General features: G+C 39.9%; 1 protein-coding gene and 1 long non-coding RNA gene across 11 annotated transcripts in view; one reads left to right on the forward strand and one right to left on the reverse strand.

Annotated features, from left to right (window-relative positions):
• Window positions 1-871: 871 nt before the first annotated feature.
• On the reverse strand, window positions 872-2,361 carry LOC116527652. Its single transcript, XR_004258654.1, has 2 exons — window positions 2,043-2,361; window positions 872-1,337 (listed from the first exon to the last, which is right to left on the reverse strand). It is a non-coding gene; the product is annotated as an uncharacterized LOC116527652 (long non-coding RNA).
• A 320-nt stretch (window positions 2,362-2,681) lies between these two features.
• Window positions 2,682-20,835, forward strand: part of NEO1 (neogenin 1) — a 249,702-nt gene continuing 231,548 nt past the window's right edge. For 7 of the 10 annotated variants that reach the window (XM_032244754.1, XM_032244762.1, XM_032244761.1 and 4 more), the window contains exon 1: window positions 2,702-3,012. In XM_032244754.1, the coding sequence (XP_032100645.1) occupies window positions 2,883-3,012 (130 nt within the window). In that variant the 5' untranslated portion in view covers window positions 2,702-2,882. Of the gene's footprint in view, window positions 3,013-20,835 lie in introns of all 10 variants that reach the window. The other 3 variants (XM_032244763.1, XM_032244759.1, XM_032244757.1) reach the window with 2 other exon arrangements.

The following is a 20,835-nucleotide window of genomic DNA, read 5'->3' on the forward strand; positions in this document are numbered from 1 at the left end:
CTGCAGAATCTCATTAGTGACAGCATTAAACACTGAATTGTATGTCCTTTCTAATGTTGAAAAAAGTAACCCTTTTACTGTAGAGAATAAGATTCCTACCAAGTTTTATATTCACAGGCTTTAATATTTCATTTAATTTTTATATCAAAATATACTTAGCATAAATTTCACAAGATATTGGTCTAGTTATTTTTGGCCTGCATTTTGATAACTTTTACTGACACACAATGGCCACTCTGTTTTCTTTGCTCTAAAGTTTCTTTGTGCACTATTCCTTGAACGTGGACCTCATGTTCTAACTTTACTTAGATAAAAAAAGTGTTAATTTCACGAGTGGTTTAATATCTCTTCATAGACTGATAGTTTAAACAACATAAAAGTGTTGATTAGCAGTATAGGTGCAGACTGAAGTATTTGTTGAAAATCTTGTTGGGAGAATAAGAATGATAAAAGAGATGCCTAAGAAAATCTTTTCTCAGATATGCTTTACTAGACAAAGAACAGGTTAATTACTCAATGATGATTTTTAAAGGGCATGTTGACAGTATCAGTGACTTTGAAACAAAGGAGCTGAATTCAAGTGTGTGCCAGACTTATTTAACTATCTTGAACTGATTCAGAATCTGTAGCTTTAATCTGGGGCCCCATCTATTAGTGGTTTAATAGAGTGGGTTTTATTAAAATTGTGATTTAATCACAAGTTAGAAATATGCAAGTACTTTAAACTTTTTGAAATAAACCTGATATACACAGTGGGCTGATAAATCAGTGAGACAGTTCACAGAAGTCATATATAAAAATCAGCCTGTTGTTAGCCACAACTCATATATTTTTCAAAACTTGGAGGTAAATGTAAGCTTCATTTCAGAAGTCATATTATACATGTTATAGGTTTAATATAATGAAATTTTTCCAGACTTAGAAAAGATACCAGGAAATTAGCATTTGCAAGGCAATTTACAGTTTCCAAAGAGCTTTTCTCATTAATTATCTCAGAAAAACTTAATAATGATGTGATTATTAAAGGTTAATTAAGCAAATACTTGTGAAGTAATTGGGAGGTAATCTATTTCTAATTTAACAGGTCAATCACGGGTATTTAGGAAATATTTTTGCTGGTTCACAACTCTAACCAAAACAAAAAGGTATTTAAATGGTTTTCCTAGAGAAGAACGATAAGCCTGTGTTTGCTCTATTAAATAACTGGGATGAAAATTCCTAATTTCACCGTTTTGATGATTTAAGAGGTTTCATGAAGATTCTGAGCTCTTCCCTACCGATGTTCCACGCCTTATATTCATTTTGGTGCTTTAGAATAAAATATCTGAAGAAAGTAACTACGAGAAAGCACAGAGGGATATGTTAGTCAGTGAAATAGTCATTTTTCTTGTGGGAAGCAAGATATTTCGGTTATCGACTATACAGAAGAGTGAATAAAACCGAACTCCTATTAACCACCAAACATGACTCTAATTGCATAATCAAAGAAATGTTCTTTAAAAAATTTCCATGGGTGATGATCAATAGTCTCATCACCGGTGGAACTACAAACTGCTTTCTCCTAACTTTGGGTAGCCTGGGTGCTGCCTCACGATTGCTAAGTGCTTTAAAATCGTATCCCGCTTGTTCCCCGGTTTATTAGCCAAAGACGGGATTCCCAGGTAGGAAAGCGCCAAGTGTCCCGCAAAGGTACAGGTAAAACGTAGCAGTTACTGCGAGAGGACTGCCCCCGGGGAGTCCCAGGGCTCAGTCGGGGCCCCCGCACGAGCTAAGGAAGTGGACAGCGGGCACCTTTGTCTGCGCCTAGTTCCCTGGACCCGGGCCGAGCGACGCGGGTGTGGGCGCGGGCCCCGCGGTCCGGGCGGGTCCCGGCGCTGCCCGGGGGAAACGCGCGGCGAGGGCGGCCCGGCCTGGAAGCCGGAGGTCAGCGGCAGCACGGCCGGCCCCCTCCCACGGGAGCCGCGCCAGGCCCAGCCAGAGCCGGGCGGGATCGCTATTGTTTTTGGCGAGCACATAAATCCCCACGCCGACCCTCTGCGCACCCAGGTTTCCTCCCGGAGGCCATTCGGTTTCCTCTGAGGCCCTATATAGAGGCTCCAGGCCCCGACAGAGCAGAGGTGCGCGCCCGCACCGGCCTCGCGGACCAGCCTGAGCTCGGAGCGCCGCTCGCCCTCAGGTCTCCGCAGCCAGAGGCGTCTGGGGAGGTGAGATGGGGAATTTGTTCCCGGGGCGAGGAGGAGGAGGCGGGGGCGCGCGGGGCCGAGGGGCTGCAGCGAGCGGGCGGGAGGAGGAGGAGAATCCGCTTCTCCGGGGTTTCCCTGACGCCACTAACAGCAGCGCCCGGCGCGCGCGCCCCGCGCCCGTCCGCGGCTCTGGGGAGTAGGGGGAGGGGAGCGGGCCCGCTGCGGCCCGCGAGGCGGCAGCCGGGATTGGAGCGGGGGCGGACCGCGCGCTGAGACCAGGAGGTGCAGGCGAGGGAGGCGCGCGCGTGCGCGTGCGCGCGCCCGGGACTCCGGACTCCCGCCCTCCGCCCCCCGCCCCCGCCTTCCGCGGTCTCCGCCCCCCTCGCGCTGGTGTGTAGAGCCGGAGTCGGCGGCGGGTGGCGGCGCCTGGAACCTGGAGACCGATCCACCCCCCCGCCCCGGAATGTACTGACTCCCCCTCTCCGCTCTCCTCCCCTCCCCGCCCCCCTGCAGGAGGGAGGCGCCCCCGAGTCTCCCCTCCCGCGAGAGGGGCCGCGCGGGCTGGGCCGGGCCGGGCTGGAGCAGCGGCGGCCGCGGGAGCCGAGCCTGCAGCGAGGACCGGCTGAGGCGCGCGGGAGGCAAGGAGGCAAGGGCTCCGCGGCGCTGTCGCCGCCGCCGCCGCTCACTCTCGGGGAAGAGATGGCGGCGGAGCGGGGAGCCCGGCGACTCCTCAGCACCTCCTCCTTCTGGCTCTACTGCCTGCTGCTGCTTGGGCGCCGGGCGCCTGGCGCCGCGGCTGCCAGGAGCGGCTCCGCGCCGCAATCCCCAGGTAAGCGGCGGGCGCGGGCCTGGGGGGCGCGGGGGCGCGGCTCCGGCTCCAGCGCCGGCGGCTGCGGTGTTTTTGTTTAGGATCCTGGAGGAAACGTGCAGGAACTTCTCTGCCTCGGCTCCGGTTGCCGAAGAGAAAGGGGATAGCGCATGGTGGGGAGGGGAAGGGCGAGAGGGGGCGCCGCCAGGGGAGGGGCGGCTGCCGGGGGGCAGATCGGGGGCGCCGGGGTCTAGTTCCGCGCTTTGTACCTGGAGGCAGGTTCACCCCTCGCCGCTCTCCCCTCCCCCAGGCTCATCCCACTTGTAAGAGTGGGACATTCTTGTGCTCACACTGGCACCAGTAGAGGCCACTACACACCTCATTAAATAAACAATCGGATGGCCAATTCATTAATTTTCAGGAAAGGAAAGGGGAGGGGGCTTGAACTCCTAGTTCCCGGGCCAGGGATTTCCCAGCCTCCGAAGTCTCGGGGAAGCGCTGGCTGGTCTCGAGGGACTCCTCGCGCGGGGATTGGAGCAGGAGTCTGCGGAAGAGCGGGGGTGTCAGAGGGGCACAATTGCCTGCCCACAACCCCTGGTGTTGACTTAACGATGAGGACGCCTTGGAGAGCGGCTCGGAGTGATCGTATCTGTTAGTGTTTCCGTTATGAAATGCCTCTCCTTTCCTGGGGATTGCAACTATATTTACAGCCTGTTAACCACTCTTAACCGAGGGAATTGTCTAAGCATCGGATTTTAAGTACTTGCACTATGTTTTCGGATGGCAATGTATAAACATATTGAACCTCAAAAGCCATTTGCAGATCTGTTTTGGGATATTGTAGATTACTGAAATCACCTGTGTTCCTATTTACTTAAGGGGACCAACGAACAAAAATGCCGAGCCTTCCGGGAAGGACCTTACGGTATTGTTGAGCAGGATACACTCAGCAGTTGAAGGGCAAATTAGCATGTAATCTGTTAAAATTGTTTGTCCAAGGTGGTGTACCATAAAACTTGACAAAACTTTCACTTGTGTGAGGTATGAAATTTTTACATTTGAAAGCAGTCTTACCGCTGATCCAGTACTTGTTTTTCCCTGATTTATATGAAATAATATTTAAAATCACACTACAAGGTAATGTGACTGATAAACTTTTCATTTCCTCACAGTGTGTGTATGTAACTCATGGCTTTTGCCAGTGTTAAAGAACAGCTTTAAACCTAAAGTACCAGTGGGTATTCTCTAAACAGCTACGTAAACAACGGTGTTTTAATGTCAAATTAAACATTACTTATGTCAGAATCTACATTTGCACATTCAGTCCACATACGATTTAGAACACATTTTGGTGCTGAAATGTAGGTTACTCTCCACCTGTCTCTTAGATGGGCAAGAGAAATATAACTATTTCGGAAAAAAGTTCCTGTTACTCATGATCTATTTTATAAGGAAATTCATATGTAGTTCACCATGTATCAGGTAATAGATGGAGCTTTTGTTTAAAGTTTTATCGATAATTTTGTAAGTGACTAAAATGTTAGTAATTTTATTACTTAGGATAATAAAAACAATATAAGCAGTCTCTTAGGAAGTAGTCTTAACATCTGTTTCAACATTTACTCAATTGACAGGCTCTTCATTTTGCACGGATGAGGTGCAAGCCATATGCTCTCTGCCTTCATGGAGTTTACAGTCTGGTGTGTGGGTAGGAAAGATAGCCATCCAGCTACTAATTATATAATTTAAAAATTGTGATAAGCACTACAAAGGAGAATAGGTTTTGAGAAAGTGGGTACTGGAGGGACATAACCTTGTCTGGGTGTTAGGGTGTCTCACAAGAACTGAGATCTGAGGAATGAGTAGGAGTGGAGGTGGGGAGGCGCACAGGTAATTAGTGTTGTGGTTGGGTCTAGAACATAGATCTTCTGATTCTCTGTCCAGAGTGCTTCCTATAAACCTCTCTGCTTCATTACAAAAGCGAAAGAAATAACTGCAATAAGGAGGGGTTGGTCAGTTCTGCCATAAAACTGCGGAAGACATCAAGGGACTGGAGAACCGAGTAAGCAGGAACTGGGACGAGCTGTCGGTAAATCAGGTGTCCTTTGTCAGTCGTTTTATTTTTTTTATTTTTGTAGAGTGATAGACTCAGAAATCTTTTCGTAGGATATTATAGTGAATAGATGGTAGAGAGTGGGTATGTTCAGTAGTAAAAGGTGGAGAAAAATAGATATCAGGGACAATAGGATAAATGGAAGGTATTTTTCCATCTGAGGTTAGACGTAGAAACATATGCAGGTGGAGGAAAAAGTAAAAAGTAAAGGACTGGTGGTAGAAAATGGTCAGCAAGGGAGGAGGGTTGGAATTGAGTAGGAACACAATCTTGTATTGTGAAGAAGGGCAGATTACTGAAAAGATACGTAGGGACCTTGGGGAAGATGACATGACAGCAGTCTGTGCAATGCAGGTCTTCTCTGTTTAGAGTGGGCATTCTTCACTGAGGACTCTATAGCTTCTGCCTGAACCATTTATTTCATGATGTGATTCATTGCCTTACAGGGTAGTCCATTCTGTATTGAATTACTTCCGTTAGAAAATTGTGCTTCATACCTTACATTTCACTGTAGCTTTCACCCTGCCCACCCTTCTTACATTTGTCCGTCTTTTCTTGCCTTCTTCAGCATTTCCCTGTCTTCTGATTAATTCTTCATCTGTCTTTCAGGCTTTTCTTTCACTCACTGATTAAATATTGGTATCTAAAGCTTATTCTGTGTACTCTCTGCTCACTGTTGCCACCTGTGAGCTAAGGACCTTCTTAGTCTACTCTTTCTCACGTGCCACTCGGTACCTTCACTAAATAGGCATCTTACATTACTCAAGTCCAGAGTTAAACTCTGTCATCTTCCCTTCTGCTTCCCTCATCCTCTTTCTCTAAAAACCAAACCAGTTCTTGGCCTCCATCTCTCATGTTGTTGGAATGATTGCATGGAGTTGTCTTGTGTTGCCTGCCTTGGTCGTCACTGTTCATCCACTTGTCCAAGTTGAGATCAAGAAGACCTTCTCTTCCCCTGTTCCCATAGCTGATAGTTCTTTTTGCTTTTTACCTCTCAGCTGTTTCTTGACTCTGAATCGGTATCTTTTCATCTTTATCCCCACCTGGACTAACAATAATTAGTCTCTTTGTCTCTACTGTTACCCTTGAGAAGTCTGTCCTGCTAGAATGAGCTTTCTGAAATATTTTCCTGAGCATGCCACTCTCCTACTTAAAATCTCTCATTAGTGTTCTGTAGCTTGGGTGTTAGAACGTAAACTCCATGACTTGGAGATTATGAGGCCCTTTGTATTCTTTACCTCTGTTCCCACAAACCCAATAAAGCCTCGTCTCTTGTCACCCCTAACATGCACCTTGCATTCCACCACTCAGATTAACTACACAGCTTCAGGTCTCTGTGCCTTTGCACATGCTGTTCTTCCTGTTAAGCCACTTCTCACCTTGTCCACTTCTGAAATTCCTTAGCTAATCAGTGAATTTTTCTCCACCAGCCCCCTCTTCCAAAGAGAGTTTTAGTCACCATTCTGTGTGTCCATAGTTTCCTGAGTACTTTTTATTTTGTATTATTTATTTTCTTATCTCTTCTGCTAGTTTCAACCTCCAGAGGGTTGGCCGGGTTGTCTTTTTCACCTTTGTTTCCCTAGTGTAGCACTAGCATCTGGCGTAGAGGAGATAACCAGTAAATGTTTGTTGAATGAGTGTTGAATTGCCTTTGTCTTTAAACCCTAGGGCCATACAGCACAAATGCAATTGCTTTATATGATGGCCCTTCACATGTCTAATCATATTTCGTGTGTACATGTTTACATGTGTGTGTGGGCGCCTCTGCCCTTCCCCCATAGCCTTGTCCTTTTAAAGTTAACCATCCTTAATTCCTTCAACCTCTCTTCACATTACGTAGTTTTCAGATCTTTTGTAAGCTTGGTCATCCTCCTGGATATGCTGTGGTTTTAGTGTTTTTTGGTTTTATCATCTTTGGAAAGATCTTTGATCTTACTGAGTCATCTAAAAGAAAGGACTGATGCGTTGCTCTGCCTGTCAGAATGAGGCACAAAAGAGATCATAGAATTCTGGTATGAATGCTCAAAGAAGATAACAAATGTGACTGCTTTAAATAAACTGTATGAAAATTAATACATGATGTAGGACAGTGAAAAGACATACATGAAGGCAGAGGATATGGGGTATGACTTGTGGATCTACAACTTCACATACATCTGTAAGTTGGGGGATATAGGCAGGCAAGAATAATACCTTGCCTGCCTAACTGGATTGTCAGAAAAATCAAATGTAAAATTGTTTATAAAGTACTGTACCTATGTAGAATGGCCTTACTGTTTCTTTGTGAACTTTAAAAATATTTTGTAATTCTATTAAATTATTTGAAAGTGTGGATTTTTTTTCTGTTGGCTTAATTGATTATTGTTGGTTTCCTATGAGTTTTTCTCTACCACAATTAAAATATTGGGGTAACCTTAATAAATCTTATTATATGGAGGCTCTATTTAATAGTCTTTTTTGCAAATGCTTTATTGTGTTAGTGACTTCCATGCAATTGGGAGGTATTTACCACATCATTGGTAAGTGTTTAGGCTTCTGGGTAAAGTTGCATCAATAATCGGAGAGCAGTCAGAGGAAATGACTGTAGGTAAGATCATATTGACTGGAAAACTAAGTGAAGTAAAAAAAAAAAACTTTTGTGTTTAAGATTTTGAAAAATTAACTTTGTCATGGAACACAAGCCAGTGAAAGATGATTTTAAAATAGAACCCAAATTTTGGATTCATTTAGAATGAAGAGAATTTTTTGATTCAAAAATTTTGTAAATAGCAGCAAAAAAAGTCATTCAGACCCACTGATATAAGTTTGGTATGTTTCTTTCTAGTTACTGTCTATGTGGCACATTATCTTTTTACATTGTAATCATGGTGTATGTATGACTCGAATGTTTTCCCTTGACATTATACCATTTTTCTTTGTTGTCATATTATCTTTAAACCATTTTATTTTAAAAACTTACTTAAAAATACATAAATATATGTTTGTTTGCAGTCAAACAATATAAAAGTACGTAGACTAGAATATTTTATCACTTCTACTCACGAATTCTATTTTTTAAACCCATAAATAACCCCTTTTAATATCTTCCCTTACATGTGCATATGTGTATATAGTTTTTTTTTTTTTTTTTACCCATAAGGTGGATTATACTACCTATTGTTGTTTTCAACTTGTTTTTTCACTTAGTGTGTTGGAGATCCTTCCATGCCAGTACATACAGATTTTCCTATAACCATTATTTAAAATGTGTGTATAATAATCCAGGGAGCAGCGAGCAAATATAGTAATAGTGGCTAATAAATGTAGTATTTATAGAACACTCCCTGAGTTCCAGGCACTGTGCCATGCTTTTTCACATGTATTTATTCTTTCATACAGTCTTGTGAGGAAAATGGCAATATCGTCACATTCCACAGATGAGGAAACTGAGTCTCAAGTATTAAGTGCCTTGCCAAAGGTCTCATGGCCTGTCATGTGGAAAAGTTGGCATTGGAATCTAGGTCTTTGCAACTTCAAAGCCTATGTTCTGTATTCCTCTGCATTCTGTTGCTAATTGTGTCTTCCCCTGTATTGAAGTTGTTTTTACTGTTTTGCTGTGATAAAGAATGTTGTGATGAACGTATTCTTGCTTATGGTCTTTCTGTATTTTGGATTCCCACATATAGGATTGCTGGTGAAAAGTTAACGTGTGCATGTGGGGGTCAGGGTTCCATTTATTGTAGAAAAGTAATGGTATCATTAAGAATAATACCATTTACTAATACTTTTATAACTTTTTAAAGGTTTTATCGGTTTTAATTGTGAACTTTGGGTACTTAAGGCCATATTTTAAAATACAGGTTCATCTGTTAATGAAGGGTTGAGCTAATAACAAGTAATTTCAAAGGTCCCTTCTACCTTCAAGTTTCTCTTACTCTGGAGTCTATAAAATGGAACAGTGGATTTATTTCAGCTTAATAACTTCTGTTTATTGTGTTCTAGCACTGGTCATTTCTGGTTTTTGGATACAAAAGCCACCTTTTGTCATCCCCTAAAGCTCAAGTTACAGCTAGTGCTTGACTTACGACCACGATTGGTTCCGACAGACCGGTCGTAACACAATTTGGTCGTAAGTTGAGTAGGCTATATGCACGCAGAGATGGTAGTGCTGCCGGAAGCTGGTCCGCACTGTCGTACGCCCAGCTGGGCAACGTTTGCGCTGCCAGACGCGGAGCAGTCCTGGCTAGCGATTGTGGTCCTAAAGTCGAATGGTCGTAAGTTGCATAGGTCGTAAGTCGATCAATACCTGTATTGTACACTTTTTTTTCTAGTGCAAAGTAGGATATGATGGGAAAATCTGCTACGTTACTTGTAAATAATTGTATATGATTTTATTTTTTATGTGCAAAAATGGCTTTAGGGCTGAGTTGTATAGGCTCAGTGTTAAGTAATTGTGAGGTATTTTAAGATATAGTACTACCAGAAATTTTAGATGCTTACTCTTAGGCTTGGAAGGGATGTAAACTGACCAGGTTACAGAGCTGGCTTATATGAACAGTTTTTGATTCCCTGTTTGACTCCCATATATAAAGAAAAGGCAGGGAGGTATGGTGGTTATATATGTTTTATTTTACTGAATGAAGTCAGAGCTTGAATTCTGAGGAGTTAGCAGGTTGGTGGTCTGAAATTCAGATTGTGTGTTTCTGCTTTTCCTTTGTAAAAGAACCATTGGAAATAACGTTCTTTAAAATTAGTTTATAGCAAAAATCCTTAAATTTAACTTTTTTTTTTAAGTCAGTTCTATAGGCAAAGCTAAGAGTTGCAGTAATTTTGGCCAATTATACACAAAACTACACTGTATAAATAAAGATGAATTGGACGTGCTTTCCGTCCCCAGGAAGCATTTGGTCTAATGGTGGAGATGAAGTAGATATTAGGTAACTTGATTCGGTGAGACAAAGTGCTATTACTGCTGTAGGTAGAAAAATACATTCTGGAGTCATTATGTTACCGTTGATCAGGGAATAGTGCTGCTCTTCCTCCTAATTTTGGTTCTGTATCTTTAGAGTAGTCCTAACTTAGTTTTATAAAGCTAGCAGACTAGAACTCTCAAGAAGGAGTTTCCTCTAAGTGATTACTTCGGCGTTTGAATGTATGAGAATGCTCATAATTGAGCCATCTTGGGGTGCAGCTACTCCCATGTTTTTTGGAAATCTGGAGATTGATCATACTGATTTTCAGAACTGTTTATTGTCAGTAATAGTAAAACTTACTAAGGAGTCCTGAGCAGAGTGAATTTTTGAAATGATACTATGTGGAAATTGAAAATAGAATGTTTCTGTTTTTCTGCTGTAGTGGTAAAAAAAAAAAAAAAAATCCCAAAATGTGTCTTTATTTATGAGGTCTAGTTAAGATAATAGCATTATAATTTACAAATTTAGGGATAGAATAACAAATTATAAGTTTCATTTATAATTTTAAAATTTACAGCATAGCTTTAAGTGTAACAAATAAAATTTTAAGATCTTTCTGGTTAATTCTTGAAAGCTTTTGAAGAAGTTGGAGGTAGGATTACTAGTTGTTTTTTTTTTTTTTTTGAGACTGAGTCTCGCTCTGTTGCCCAGGCCGGACTGTGATGGTGCAATCTTGGCTCACTGCATCCTCTGCCTACCAGGTTCAAGCCATTCTCCTGACTCAGCCTCTCGAATACCTGGGACTACAGGCATGCACCACCACACCCTGCTAATTTTTTTTTTTTTTTGTATTTTTAGTAGAAATCGAGTTTCACCATATTGGCCAGGCTGGTCCCGATCTCCTGACCACAATTGATCTGCCCATCCCGACCTTCCAAAGTATTGGGATTACAGGCATGAGCCACTGCACCCTGGCAATTCGTTGTTTTAAATTTATATAGTGTTGTATATTCGAGGGATTGTGTGCATAAATTTTTGTGGTGATAACCCCTTTATTTACTTCTTTATTTTGAGATGGGGTCTCAGCCTATCACCCAGGCTGGAATGGGTGGCATGATCACGACTTACTGCAGCCTCACCCTTCCAGGCTCAGGTGATCCCCCACCTGAGCCTCCCAAGTAGCTGGGACTACAGTCATGCCTCACCTTGCCCAGCGAATTTTTGTTTTTTTTTGGCATTTTCTGTAGAGACCATGTTGCCAAGGCTGGTCTCAAACTCTGGACTCAAGCAATCCACCCGCTTCAGCCTCCCAAAGTGCTGGGACTACAGATGTGACACTGTGCTGGCCTAACCTGTTTACTAATAATACCTCACCTACATAGAACTCAACCAATATGCACCCTACTTCCGGAATATAACTGAAGACTAGGGAATAAGAGAAATAATTTTCAAAGTAAGTACGATTCTCAGAGTCCCAAATGACTTTGTTCAGAGCCTATCTTTAATTCATAGGCAGTTCTAACAAACAGTGTAATCTAATTTCTCAGTCCATAGCTGATCAGTAGTGAGTAGAAGGACTATCCTGGGAAATGCCCCCGACAACAGAAGGTTGTGACAGTTGCAAGGAAAGATACTTAAACTAAGCATAAGAACACAGAGGTCTTCCCATCTTCAGAAGTTATGATCTCAGCCAGGTTGAGGAAAATTTCTTTCCCTTTCCGTTACTGCTAATGGATATTGCCTACCCCTGGCCTTTCCTTTTATCCACTCCTACTGTAGATGCAGCTGCTATCTGGGAGGTAGATCTTGCCTCAGAAATCTCTTGAGTCTTAATCTCACCTCAAACTAATAAGGATTCAGGTTGATGCCTGAGGTAGGAAGAAAGGAAATGTGACCAGGAGGGGAGGTGAGGTGGCAGGGTATGGTTCCTACCCATCTGGCTACAACATTTACCTTTATTGACAGTGTTACTAAACCTGATTGCTAAAATATGTATGTAGATTTTTAATTTGAGGATAAAGTTAGTTGTTGACTTTTTATTGTTGAAAATATAACATTTTGTACTACATAAAATAAAATGTGAAATCATACACTCCAGCCTCTCTCCCCAGAGTAATCACTTTTAATAGCTATGGTTTGTTTTAGACATACAATTATATACTTATATCCGCTGCATATATAACAAAAATAACGAGTTGGATTTTGCTGTGCATACTAATTTTTAACTTGTTACAGGACATTTTTCCATGTGAGTGTGTATACATTTATCAGAGTTGTTTTGATAGCCATGTGATATTGTATTTTATGGATATATCATAATTTATTTAAACAATTTCTTTTTAATACTCCCAGATTTTTGATTGCAAACAAATAATGCACTTTTATAAATGTCCCCATTTGTGGATATGTGCATGTAAACCACAGAATAAGTTTATGGATGTGGAATTGTAGGGCAAGAGGGCATGTGTATTCACATTATTTCCAAATTGTTTACTAAACAGCTGATTTACAGTCCTTTGAGCACCAAATAAGAGAGTGTCTGTTTCCACACATCCTTGCCAACATATTGGTTATTTTCAGACTTCTTAATCTTTTTTCCAGTTTGATAGAAGAAAAAAAATATGTCTGTAAATTTTACATTTTAAAAATATTAATGGAGTTCAGCATCTTTTCAGATTCTTATTGATGGTTTATATTGTTTCTGAGAATTGCCTATTCATGTATTTTATTCATATCTCTATATCTTTTCTTGAATCATTGGTTCATTTATAAATGTAAAGAATATGTAATTAAGAATAGGAATAATTTAAAACTTTATAATTTGTCAAAACTTCCATCACTGCTTGTGGTTCTTAGTGATAAGCAAGCTGAGTAATTGAGTTAGTTATCTGACTTCTGCTCACTACTGCTCATGCTCACTGATGTGGATTCATAAGCTTTAAAACTGTTATAATTTGAGGAAAAAGTTAAATATTCATTGATTTGAGTAACAAATAGGAATTAAAACATGCTATTACCTCTTTTGACAGAACAGTTTTGGTTTGGAGCGATTAAGTTCATTTAGTCAAATACTTGAATGCCAGTTTGATCCAAGGTACTGTGGTGGTTTAAAGTGGAAAGTGGGTTAAAAAGAATCAAATTTGAGAACAATGGATATTAGTTCCATTTTGGACACTTTGAGCCTGAGATGTCAGTAGAATGTTCCTTTCAAGGGATAACAGAATTAGGGCTCAGCTGAGAAGTCTAGGCCAGAAATGTAGGCTCACAGGTTGTCTGATGGAGATGATAGTTCAAGCCATGACTGTAGTTCATGACACTTAGGAAGGAAACAGAAAGCCTGGGGCAGAGACTTAGGCATACACCCATAGTTGGGTTTCCAAAGGAAGGAAATGTTCCTCTGTTTATAGAAAAAATAACACTATTAAAGCTAAGTAAGGACCTAGAATAAGAATTATGTAAAATGAGAAAGCTCAGTTTGCCCATGGAGGTTTATTGAGGAACACCTGTGTGAATAAATGAGCTAGTGCTAAAGTAATGTCACTTCTTTCCCTTAACCCTGCAGGCATGTCATGGCCCCGGGTTAGAACAGTAGGCAGGGAGAGCACAGGCGTACAGAGCCAATTTTGAACAATTCTTTAAATGACATATATCATAACCGCTCACCCAACTGGGCTGAAATGGACAGTGAATGACCTCATATGTGTCCATGCTAAGAACAGAGCCTGGCTTACTCGTGGAATGTAAAATGTTACTATTGTTGTTTTTGTTATTGTATACTCGATGGAGGGGCTAGCTAAAAAGACATGAAAATTAGATAACATGATTTGGTTTTTATTTTTATCTGATGGCTGTATGTAAATAGATTGTTAAATGAGTGAGCTTATGTTGAAGAGGATAAGGATTTGTCTACTTTGGATATTCAGCTTAGTTTCTTAGGACTTGAGCTGGTTTTGAAGCCATAAGTAGGATTTTTAGATGGGTGGGCTTTTTTTGTTTATTTGTTTTTTGGCCAGGAGGGTAAAATGCAGAGCATTATGAAGCAAGGTAAAGGCAAAAGCAGCAGAAACATTCTGTAAACTATTTCTTGAAAGGTTCATTTTTATTTTGGAGTTTATAATTTGACATGTAGCAGAGGGGTGATTATTAGATGATGAAATCGTGGCGAGATAATGTGTCATGGTAGGAAGGAAGGTGGAGATAGTATGTTCCCACTTTTAATGAAAATTAACTTTATCATTATGCATTTGCTTTTTAAGATTTCATTTATTTCCTGTTAGATGTTGTGGTCATCTTTTATGAATCAGTGATTTCTCTGGAGTTTGTTCACAGCCACAGAAGTAAGCTTCAGGATTGTGTGTACTGGGAAATTCTAAGGAGTTAATGTTTGCCACTTTCTGAAGAATACTTTAAAAAAATTCTGTAAGTTTTGTGGAAGAGCGAATTTATTTCTTCTTCAGAGTAGTTACAGTTAAGTAGAGGCTTTTCTGTTTCAGAGTCAGTCTTGTCAGTTATTGAAATGTTGTGGTAAGAAAGGTAGACAACATTGTGATAACTTGGCAGTTCCACTTTGTTCACACTTAAGTTTTTAGATTTGCATCTCCATGTGCATAGTAGCTTGACCTTGATATAAAATTTCTGTATCACAATCCTATTCTTTCACAGCTCTCTGGGCAGTTCTTCCTGCATTTCATGCTGTACGTAATGTAACTCTTTTCTAGGTACTAGGTACTTGATTTTTAAAAAATCTGTTTGTAGATTTTCGTATGTGAGTTTGCCATTAGAGATTTAGAAATTTCACCAAAATATCACCAGGTGGGAGATTATTTATTTATTTTTAAACCTGGCATATTGGTGTTGTATTTTACTTTGTCATTATCTTTAAATTCAGCAAGTAAAGTGAAAATTGCGTGTTGTTGTAATTCCTTTTTAACATAACCTTAAGAAAGCCCCAAGTTGGTGGCTGGTATTTTCTTTCTCAATAAGCTGGTCATTTATAGTTTTTCCACTGATGTTGGAGCAGATAATTTCTTTTGTTAACTACCAAATAAAGAGAAAAACTTGTACTATTGTAGAGAAACTTTTTTTTTTTTTTTTTGAAATCCAGGATTGCAGTATGATGAGATTGCTCATACTAAGGCATTCTGGAGCTGAGCTCAGCTGGTAGAAGTTCATTTCTCATATTTTGTGCTGATATGAATGGCAGGTAAAAAGACTTGTTCTATTTAAATTAGTTTATATTCTCTCTCTGTCTCTCTCACTCTCATAGACGAATTATTTTAACTTAAATGTGTGTATGATATGACTTCTCTGTACTTTGTGTACTTTTATTAAAATTAATTAATTTAGAGACAGTCTCACTCTGTTGCCCAGGCTGGAGTGCAGTGGTGTGATCTCAGCTCACTGTAACCTGTGCCTCTCGGACTCACGTGATCCTCCTGTCTCAGCCTGCCTAGTAGCTGGGACTACAGGTGCCCACCACCATGCCCAGCTAGTTGCTTATTTTTTTTTGTAGAGACAAGGTCTTACTGTATTGCCCAGGCTGGTTTTGAACTTCTGAGCTCAAGTAATTCTCCTCCCTTGGCCCCCTAAAGTGCTGGGATTACAAATGTGAGCCACTGCACTTGGCCTTGTAGTTGTATATTTATGTTATGTTTGTAGCATGTGGTTAAGTTTTGTTTTCTTTTGCCTGACAGTTTTTGTCTTCTCACTAAATCATGTCTATTGAATGTAATAGTTCATATATTTGGCTTTAAACCTCCCATTTTATTATTTACTTCTGCCGGCCCTGCTTATTCTGTATTCCCCTTTCTCTTTTTTCCTGCCTTCTTTGGATTATTTTAAGTTATTTTGTATTTCCTTTTCTTTTAGCTTGCCAGTTATAATTTCTTTTACTATTCGTTCAGTAGTTCCTAATGCATCTTTAACTTATTTGTGTGATTTCTTGGACAGTGCAAGGCCTCTATAACACTTTAATTCCATTTGTCCTTCTCTTTTGTTTTTATGTTATTATGTTATTGTTGTGTATTTTAGTTCTCTGTATATTTAAGATCCATCAGATGTTATTTCATATTCACTATTCATTTAGATTTAGTTATTTAAATTCATTGTTATTCATTTAGATTTACCCATGTATTTCCTTTCTCAGTTGCTCTTCATTTTTTTCCTGCATCTCCGATCTTTCATCTGGGATCATTTCTTTCTGCCTGGAGAATATCCTTTAGCATTTAGTTAGATTTGTTGGAGATGAATTTTGATTGCCTTGATTGCCTTTACCCAGGTATTTTGTGTTTTGTCTAGTTTCTAGTTGTTCTCAGTGGGAGACTTGGTTTAAACCGTCTGCTCGATCATTCCTGGAAGCTGAATTCTCTCAGTGCCTCTTTCATCATTTCTGTTATTTATGTTTTATGAGAAAGTTTCAAGTTTGTCTGATTTTTCATCATGTGCAATCTGCTGTTTGTTGTCCCAGTTGTATTTATTTGGAAAATTATTGAGTAGTTTTGTGGCCGAAAGCAATCCTCCTGATTTTAGATTGTTCTCTTTTCATAAACACAGTCTTCTTTTAAGTTTCTTTAGTATTTCTCTAATTGGGATTTCTCCAGTTGGGAATTCTAATGATATTCTAAAATTTGTTTCTCTGACTCTGTAAATTTTTCAGGAGAAATTTTCGCTCCAATTGATAGAAAAATCATTCTTTTCGCTTCTATGTCTTTTCAAGTGTCTCTTTGTGGTGACCATGATCGTAGGATGGTGTCTATATGTATTAAGTATTGCTGGTTGAAATGGATTCTTTTGAAACTTACGTGGATTCCTATTCCAATATTTCAGCTGTAGATGAAAGAAGAGAAAGTTTTAGATTTGCAACAGTGTAACAGTTTGATTGACATTCCTAGATTATTGGTTTAGCAGAATGATCTACATTCCTATATCATTGGTTTCATGGTTTGCAGGGACTAGGGGCAAAATATAGCTAGATAACTGTGAGACAGGGAGGTTTATTGCTAACACATTGTTTGCAATACTGAAATTCAAAAATGGAAAATTCAGTGCTGGTAATCGATTGTGGTGCTAGCTGTGGCAGCCTCCTCTATTTATTTTTGGCTCCCTGGGCCCCCTTTTTTTGAGACAGAGTCTCACTCCACCTGGGCTGGAGTGCATTGGTGTGATCTTGGCTCACTGCAACTTCTGCCTCTTGGGTTCAAGTGAGTCTTGTGCCTCAGCCTCCCAAAGAGCTGGAATTACAGGTGTTCACCACCACACCTGGCTCATTTTTATATTTTTAGTAGAGATGGGGTTTTGCCATATTGGCCAGGTTGGTATCAAACTCCTGACCTCAAGTGATCCACCTGCCTCAGCCTCCCAAAGTACTGGGATTACAGGTGTGAGCCACTGCACCTGGTCTGTTTCTGTCCCTTATCTCTAATCCTCAACATGAGTGCTAAACCAGATGCTTTGTCAACCTTTTTTCTTGGAGGCATCATGGGTCCGTCCACATATGCTTGTCACTGTTCTGTGAGTTCCAGTGGAGATACAGGTTTTCCCCGTAGGTGTTTTTATTTATTAATTTTTTAAAAATTCATTTAGTTATTTTAGTGGACATTAGGTTGAGGTGTTGGTGGCATTGATTAAATACATGAGCTTAATTTTGCCATCTTGAACTGAGAATCTACACTGGGTATTTTTTTCGTTCTCATTTGGTTTAGTTTGATGTCTGATCCAATTAAAAAGAATAGTTTTTTTTTTAACTTTTATGTACATGTAGATTAAAACTATACAATCAATGAAGGACTATACTTAGGCTAATTAACTCCTGCCTGATGGAAACTCTTCGATAGAGTGGGTTTTTTTGAGACAGGGTCTCATTCTCACCTAGGCTGGAGTGCAGTGGTGTAATCACAGCTTACTGCAGCCTCGACCTCTTCGGTTCAAGTGATCCTCCCTCCTCAGCCCCCCAAGTAGCTGGGACTACAGTCATGTGTCACCATGGGCTAATTTTTTCTATTTTTTTTTTTCTAGAGACAAGGTTTTGCTGTGTTGCCCAGCTGGTCTCAAACTCATGGACTTAAGCAATCCTCCCATCTTGGCCTCCTGAAGTGCTGGGATTATAGGCATGAGCCACTGCGCCTAGCAGAGTGGGGGCATTTTTTATTCAACAGACATTTTCAAGATTGCCAACTGGTTTTGGGCGATACCAGATTTTGGGAGTACAGATGTTGGCAAGTTTTTTGATCTTAGAGCAATAACCTTTCTCTGAGGCCAAGAGACTGTTTGTTTATTTATTTATTGAGAACAGAAGCACCAATGTTTGTTCAAAATTTTTGGTTTTTAACTCATTAGTTAGATTGCTGAATATAAATGAATATATAGATGTTGATAATAGTTTTTATGTATATAGAAAATGTTCCAGTTAAAAATCTTATCTTTAATTTCAGTTGAATTACTCATTTTTTATAGTAAATTTCAGTTTTTTCTTTGACTAGATGATTATATCATTTAAGGGTTTATGTTTTATATATTTATGTACATATACATGCATATACACACACACACATACTGAATTTATACATGGTACATGTATTTAGAAAGTAGGATAGTATGGATTTTATGGCCTTTTTATTTTTTAATTTATTAAATAAGGGATTAAGAGTTTAGTAAGGTAGGTAGGACATGAAACAGAAAAGAAGAGGCATTATATATTCATTTTTACGTAAAGGAAGAAGAGTTAGCAGTCTGCTTCCACCTTAAATCTAGAGTTTGCTAGTTGGGAAATCATGCTTTGGAAGTGGTTCGACAGATTGAGTATAGTATAAGGACTTAGGAAAAAGCAGGCAACTGGGGCCAAAGAGTAGGTTGGAAAGGAAAATGGCTAGCTTCAGTATGTGGTTCTGGGGAGAATGAGGTTATATCTATTATAGGCATAAAATACTCTGCACAGAGAGTTGGTTGTCTTCATTTTATATCCAACAAGAGTAGTACAATGTAGGGAAAGTTATTAAATTGAACCTTTCAGACTAATGCTTTGCCATGATGTAGGTTAATTTCCTTCGTAGGTTGTTCATCCTAGGTCAAATATGTATTTTATTTGTAATATTATAAACTTGATAGAAAAAAATATACTTGCTGCCATATTTTCAGTTTTTAGTGCAGTGACTTTCACACTTGTTCAGGTGTTAGAACATCTGGAAGTAGTGGTATGCTTTGGGAGATATCATGAACTATAATTACATGAAACAAATGAAGTATCGTTTTATTAGCTGTAAACGTAGCTCATGTGAATGTCAGTTTAGTAGGAATATTTAAGGAGTGTTTGTTAGTGTATCATAAAACTGATAATTTCGTGATGAAAGTTAATCATGGAAGAGCTAGAAGAAAATAGAAAAGAGGTTTTTAAAAAGCCTGTCAGTGGGGCATACATTCCAAGATCCTGGAAGATGCCGAAACCATGGATAGTATCAAATCTATCTATCTGTACCAATGTTTTTTCCCTGTATATACATATGATAAAGTTTAACTTATAAATTAGGTACAGTAAGATAATAATAAACTAGAACAGTTATGACATTATATTGTCATAAAAGTTATGTGAATGTTCTGTCTCTCTGTCTCACAAATTATCTAAATGTGTTCATATCATGGTTGACTATGGGTAACTGAAACTGTAGAAAGTGAAACCATGGAAAGCAAAACTGTAGATAAGGAGGGACTGCTGTAGTATCTTTTAAGATTAGATTTTCAGTAGGGGCTGGTTGCCTTAGCCATTGGAAGCATGCTTAAGTGATTATTTTTTTTTTTTTAATTAAGAAAAACTTTTTTTAGAGACAGGAACTCGTTCTGTTACCCAGGCTGGAGTGCAGTGGCATGCATAGCTAACTGTAGCCTTAAACTCCTGGGTCAGGGAATCTTCTCGCCTCAGCCTCTTGAGAAGCTTGGACTACAGGTGGGCACTACCACGCCTGGCTAATTTAAAAAATTTTATAGAGACTGAGTCTCGCTGTATTGCCTAGGCTGGTCTGGTACTCCTGGCCTTAAGAGGTCTTCCTGCCTTCGCCTCCCAAAGTGCTGGGATTACAGGCAGGAATCACTGTGCCTGGCCCTAAGCGATTCGTCATGTGTATTTATTACTTTTAGGATATCGTTACACATCTACTGAGAGAAAATTTGTGGTTCTGGGACCTGGAAGTCTGAATTTTGAGAGGCATCAGATACAGTACCATCATTTTCATGAAATGTTCATGAAATATTCACAAAGTTTGAGAAACATTTTCTAAATGTTGATTGAAAAGAAGAGGATATTGCTATAGAATTTAAAAGAAGCAGTGTTTGAGAATGAACTCCTCCTCCAGGGAGAAATGTAATTTATGTATGTTGGGGTGTTGCTATTTATTCACTTGTGTGGTTTTTTTTTTTTTTTTGACAGGGTTTCACTCCATCATCCAGGCTGGAGTGCAGTGGTGCCAATCACAGCTCACTGCAGCCTTGACCTTGTGGGCTGAGGTGATTGTCCCATCTCAGCCTTTCAGTGGCCGGGACTACCATGCCTGGCTAATTTTTTGTATTTGTTTGTAGAGACAGAGTTTTGCCATGTTGTCCAGGCTGGGCTAAACTTCTGGGCTTGACCAGTTGGCCTGCTGTGACTTCCCAGAGTGCTGGCATTACAGGTGTAAGCCACCACATGTGGCCCACTTTTAAGAAATGTCTTTGTAACTGAGTATTGAAAAGAATTGCCATTTCTCTGAAACTCTTTTAGTTGTTTTTTTCATGAAAATGATCATATTGTATCTGATGGCTTTTAATTTTTTTAAACTGTGAAATGTCATTAGAATTTGGATTGTATTTTATTAA

The sequence above is a fragment of the Sapajus apella genome, unplaced genomic scaffold (assembly GCF_009761245.1).
Source record: "Sapajus apella isolate SASKATOON/1434 unplaced genomic scaffold, GSC_monkey_1.0 scaffold55, whole genome shotgun sequence".
Classification (NCBI taxonomy): Eukaryota; Metazoa; Chordata; class Mammalia; order Primates; family Cebidae; genus Sapajus; species Sapajus apella.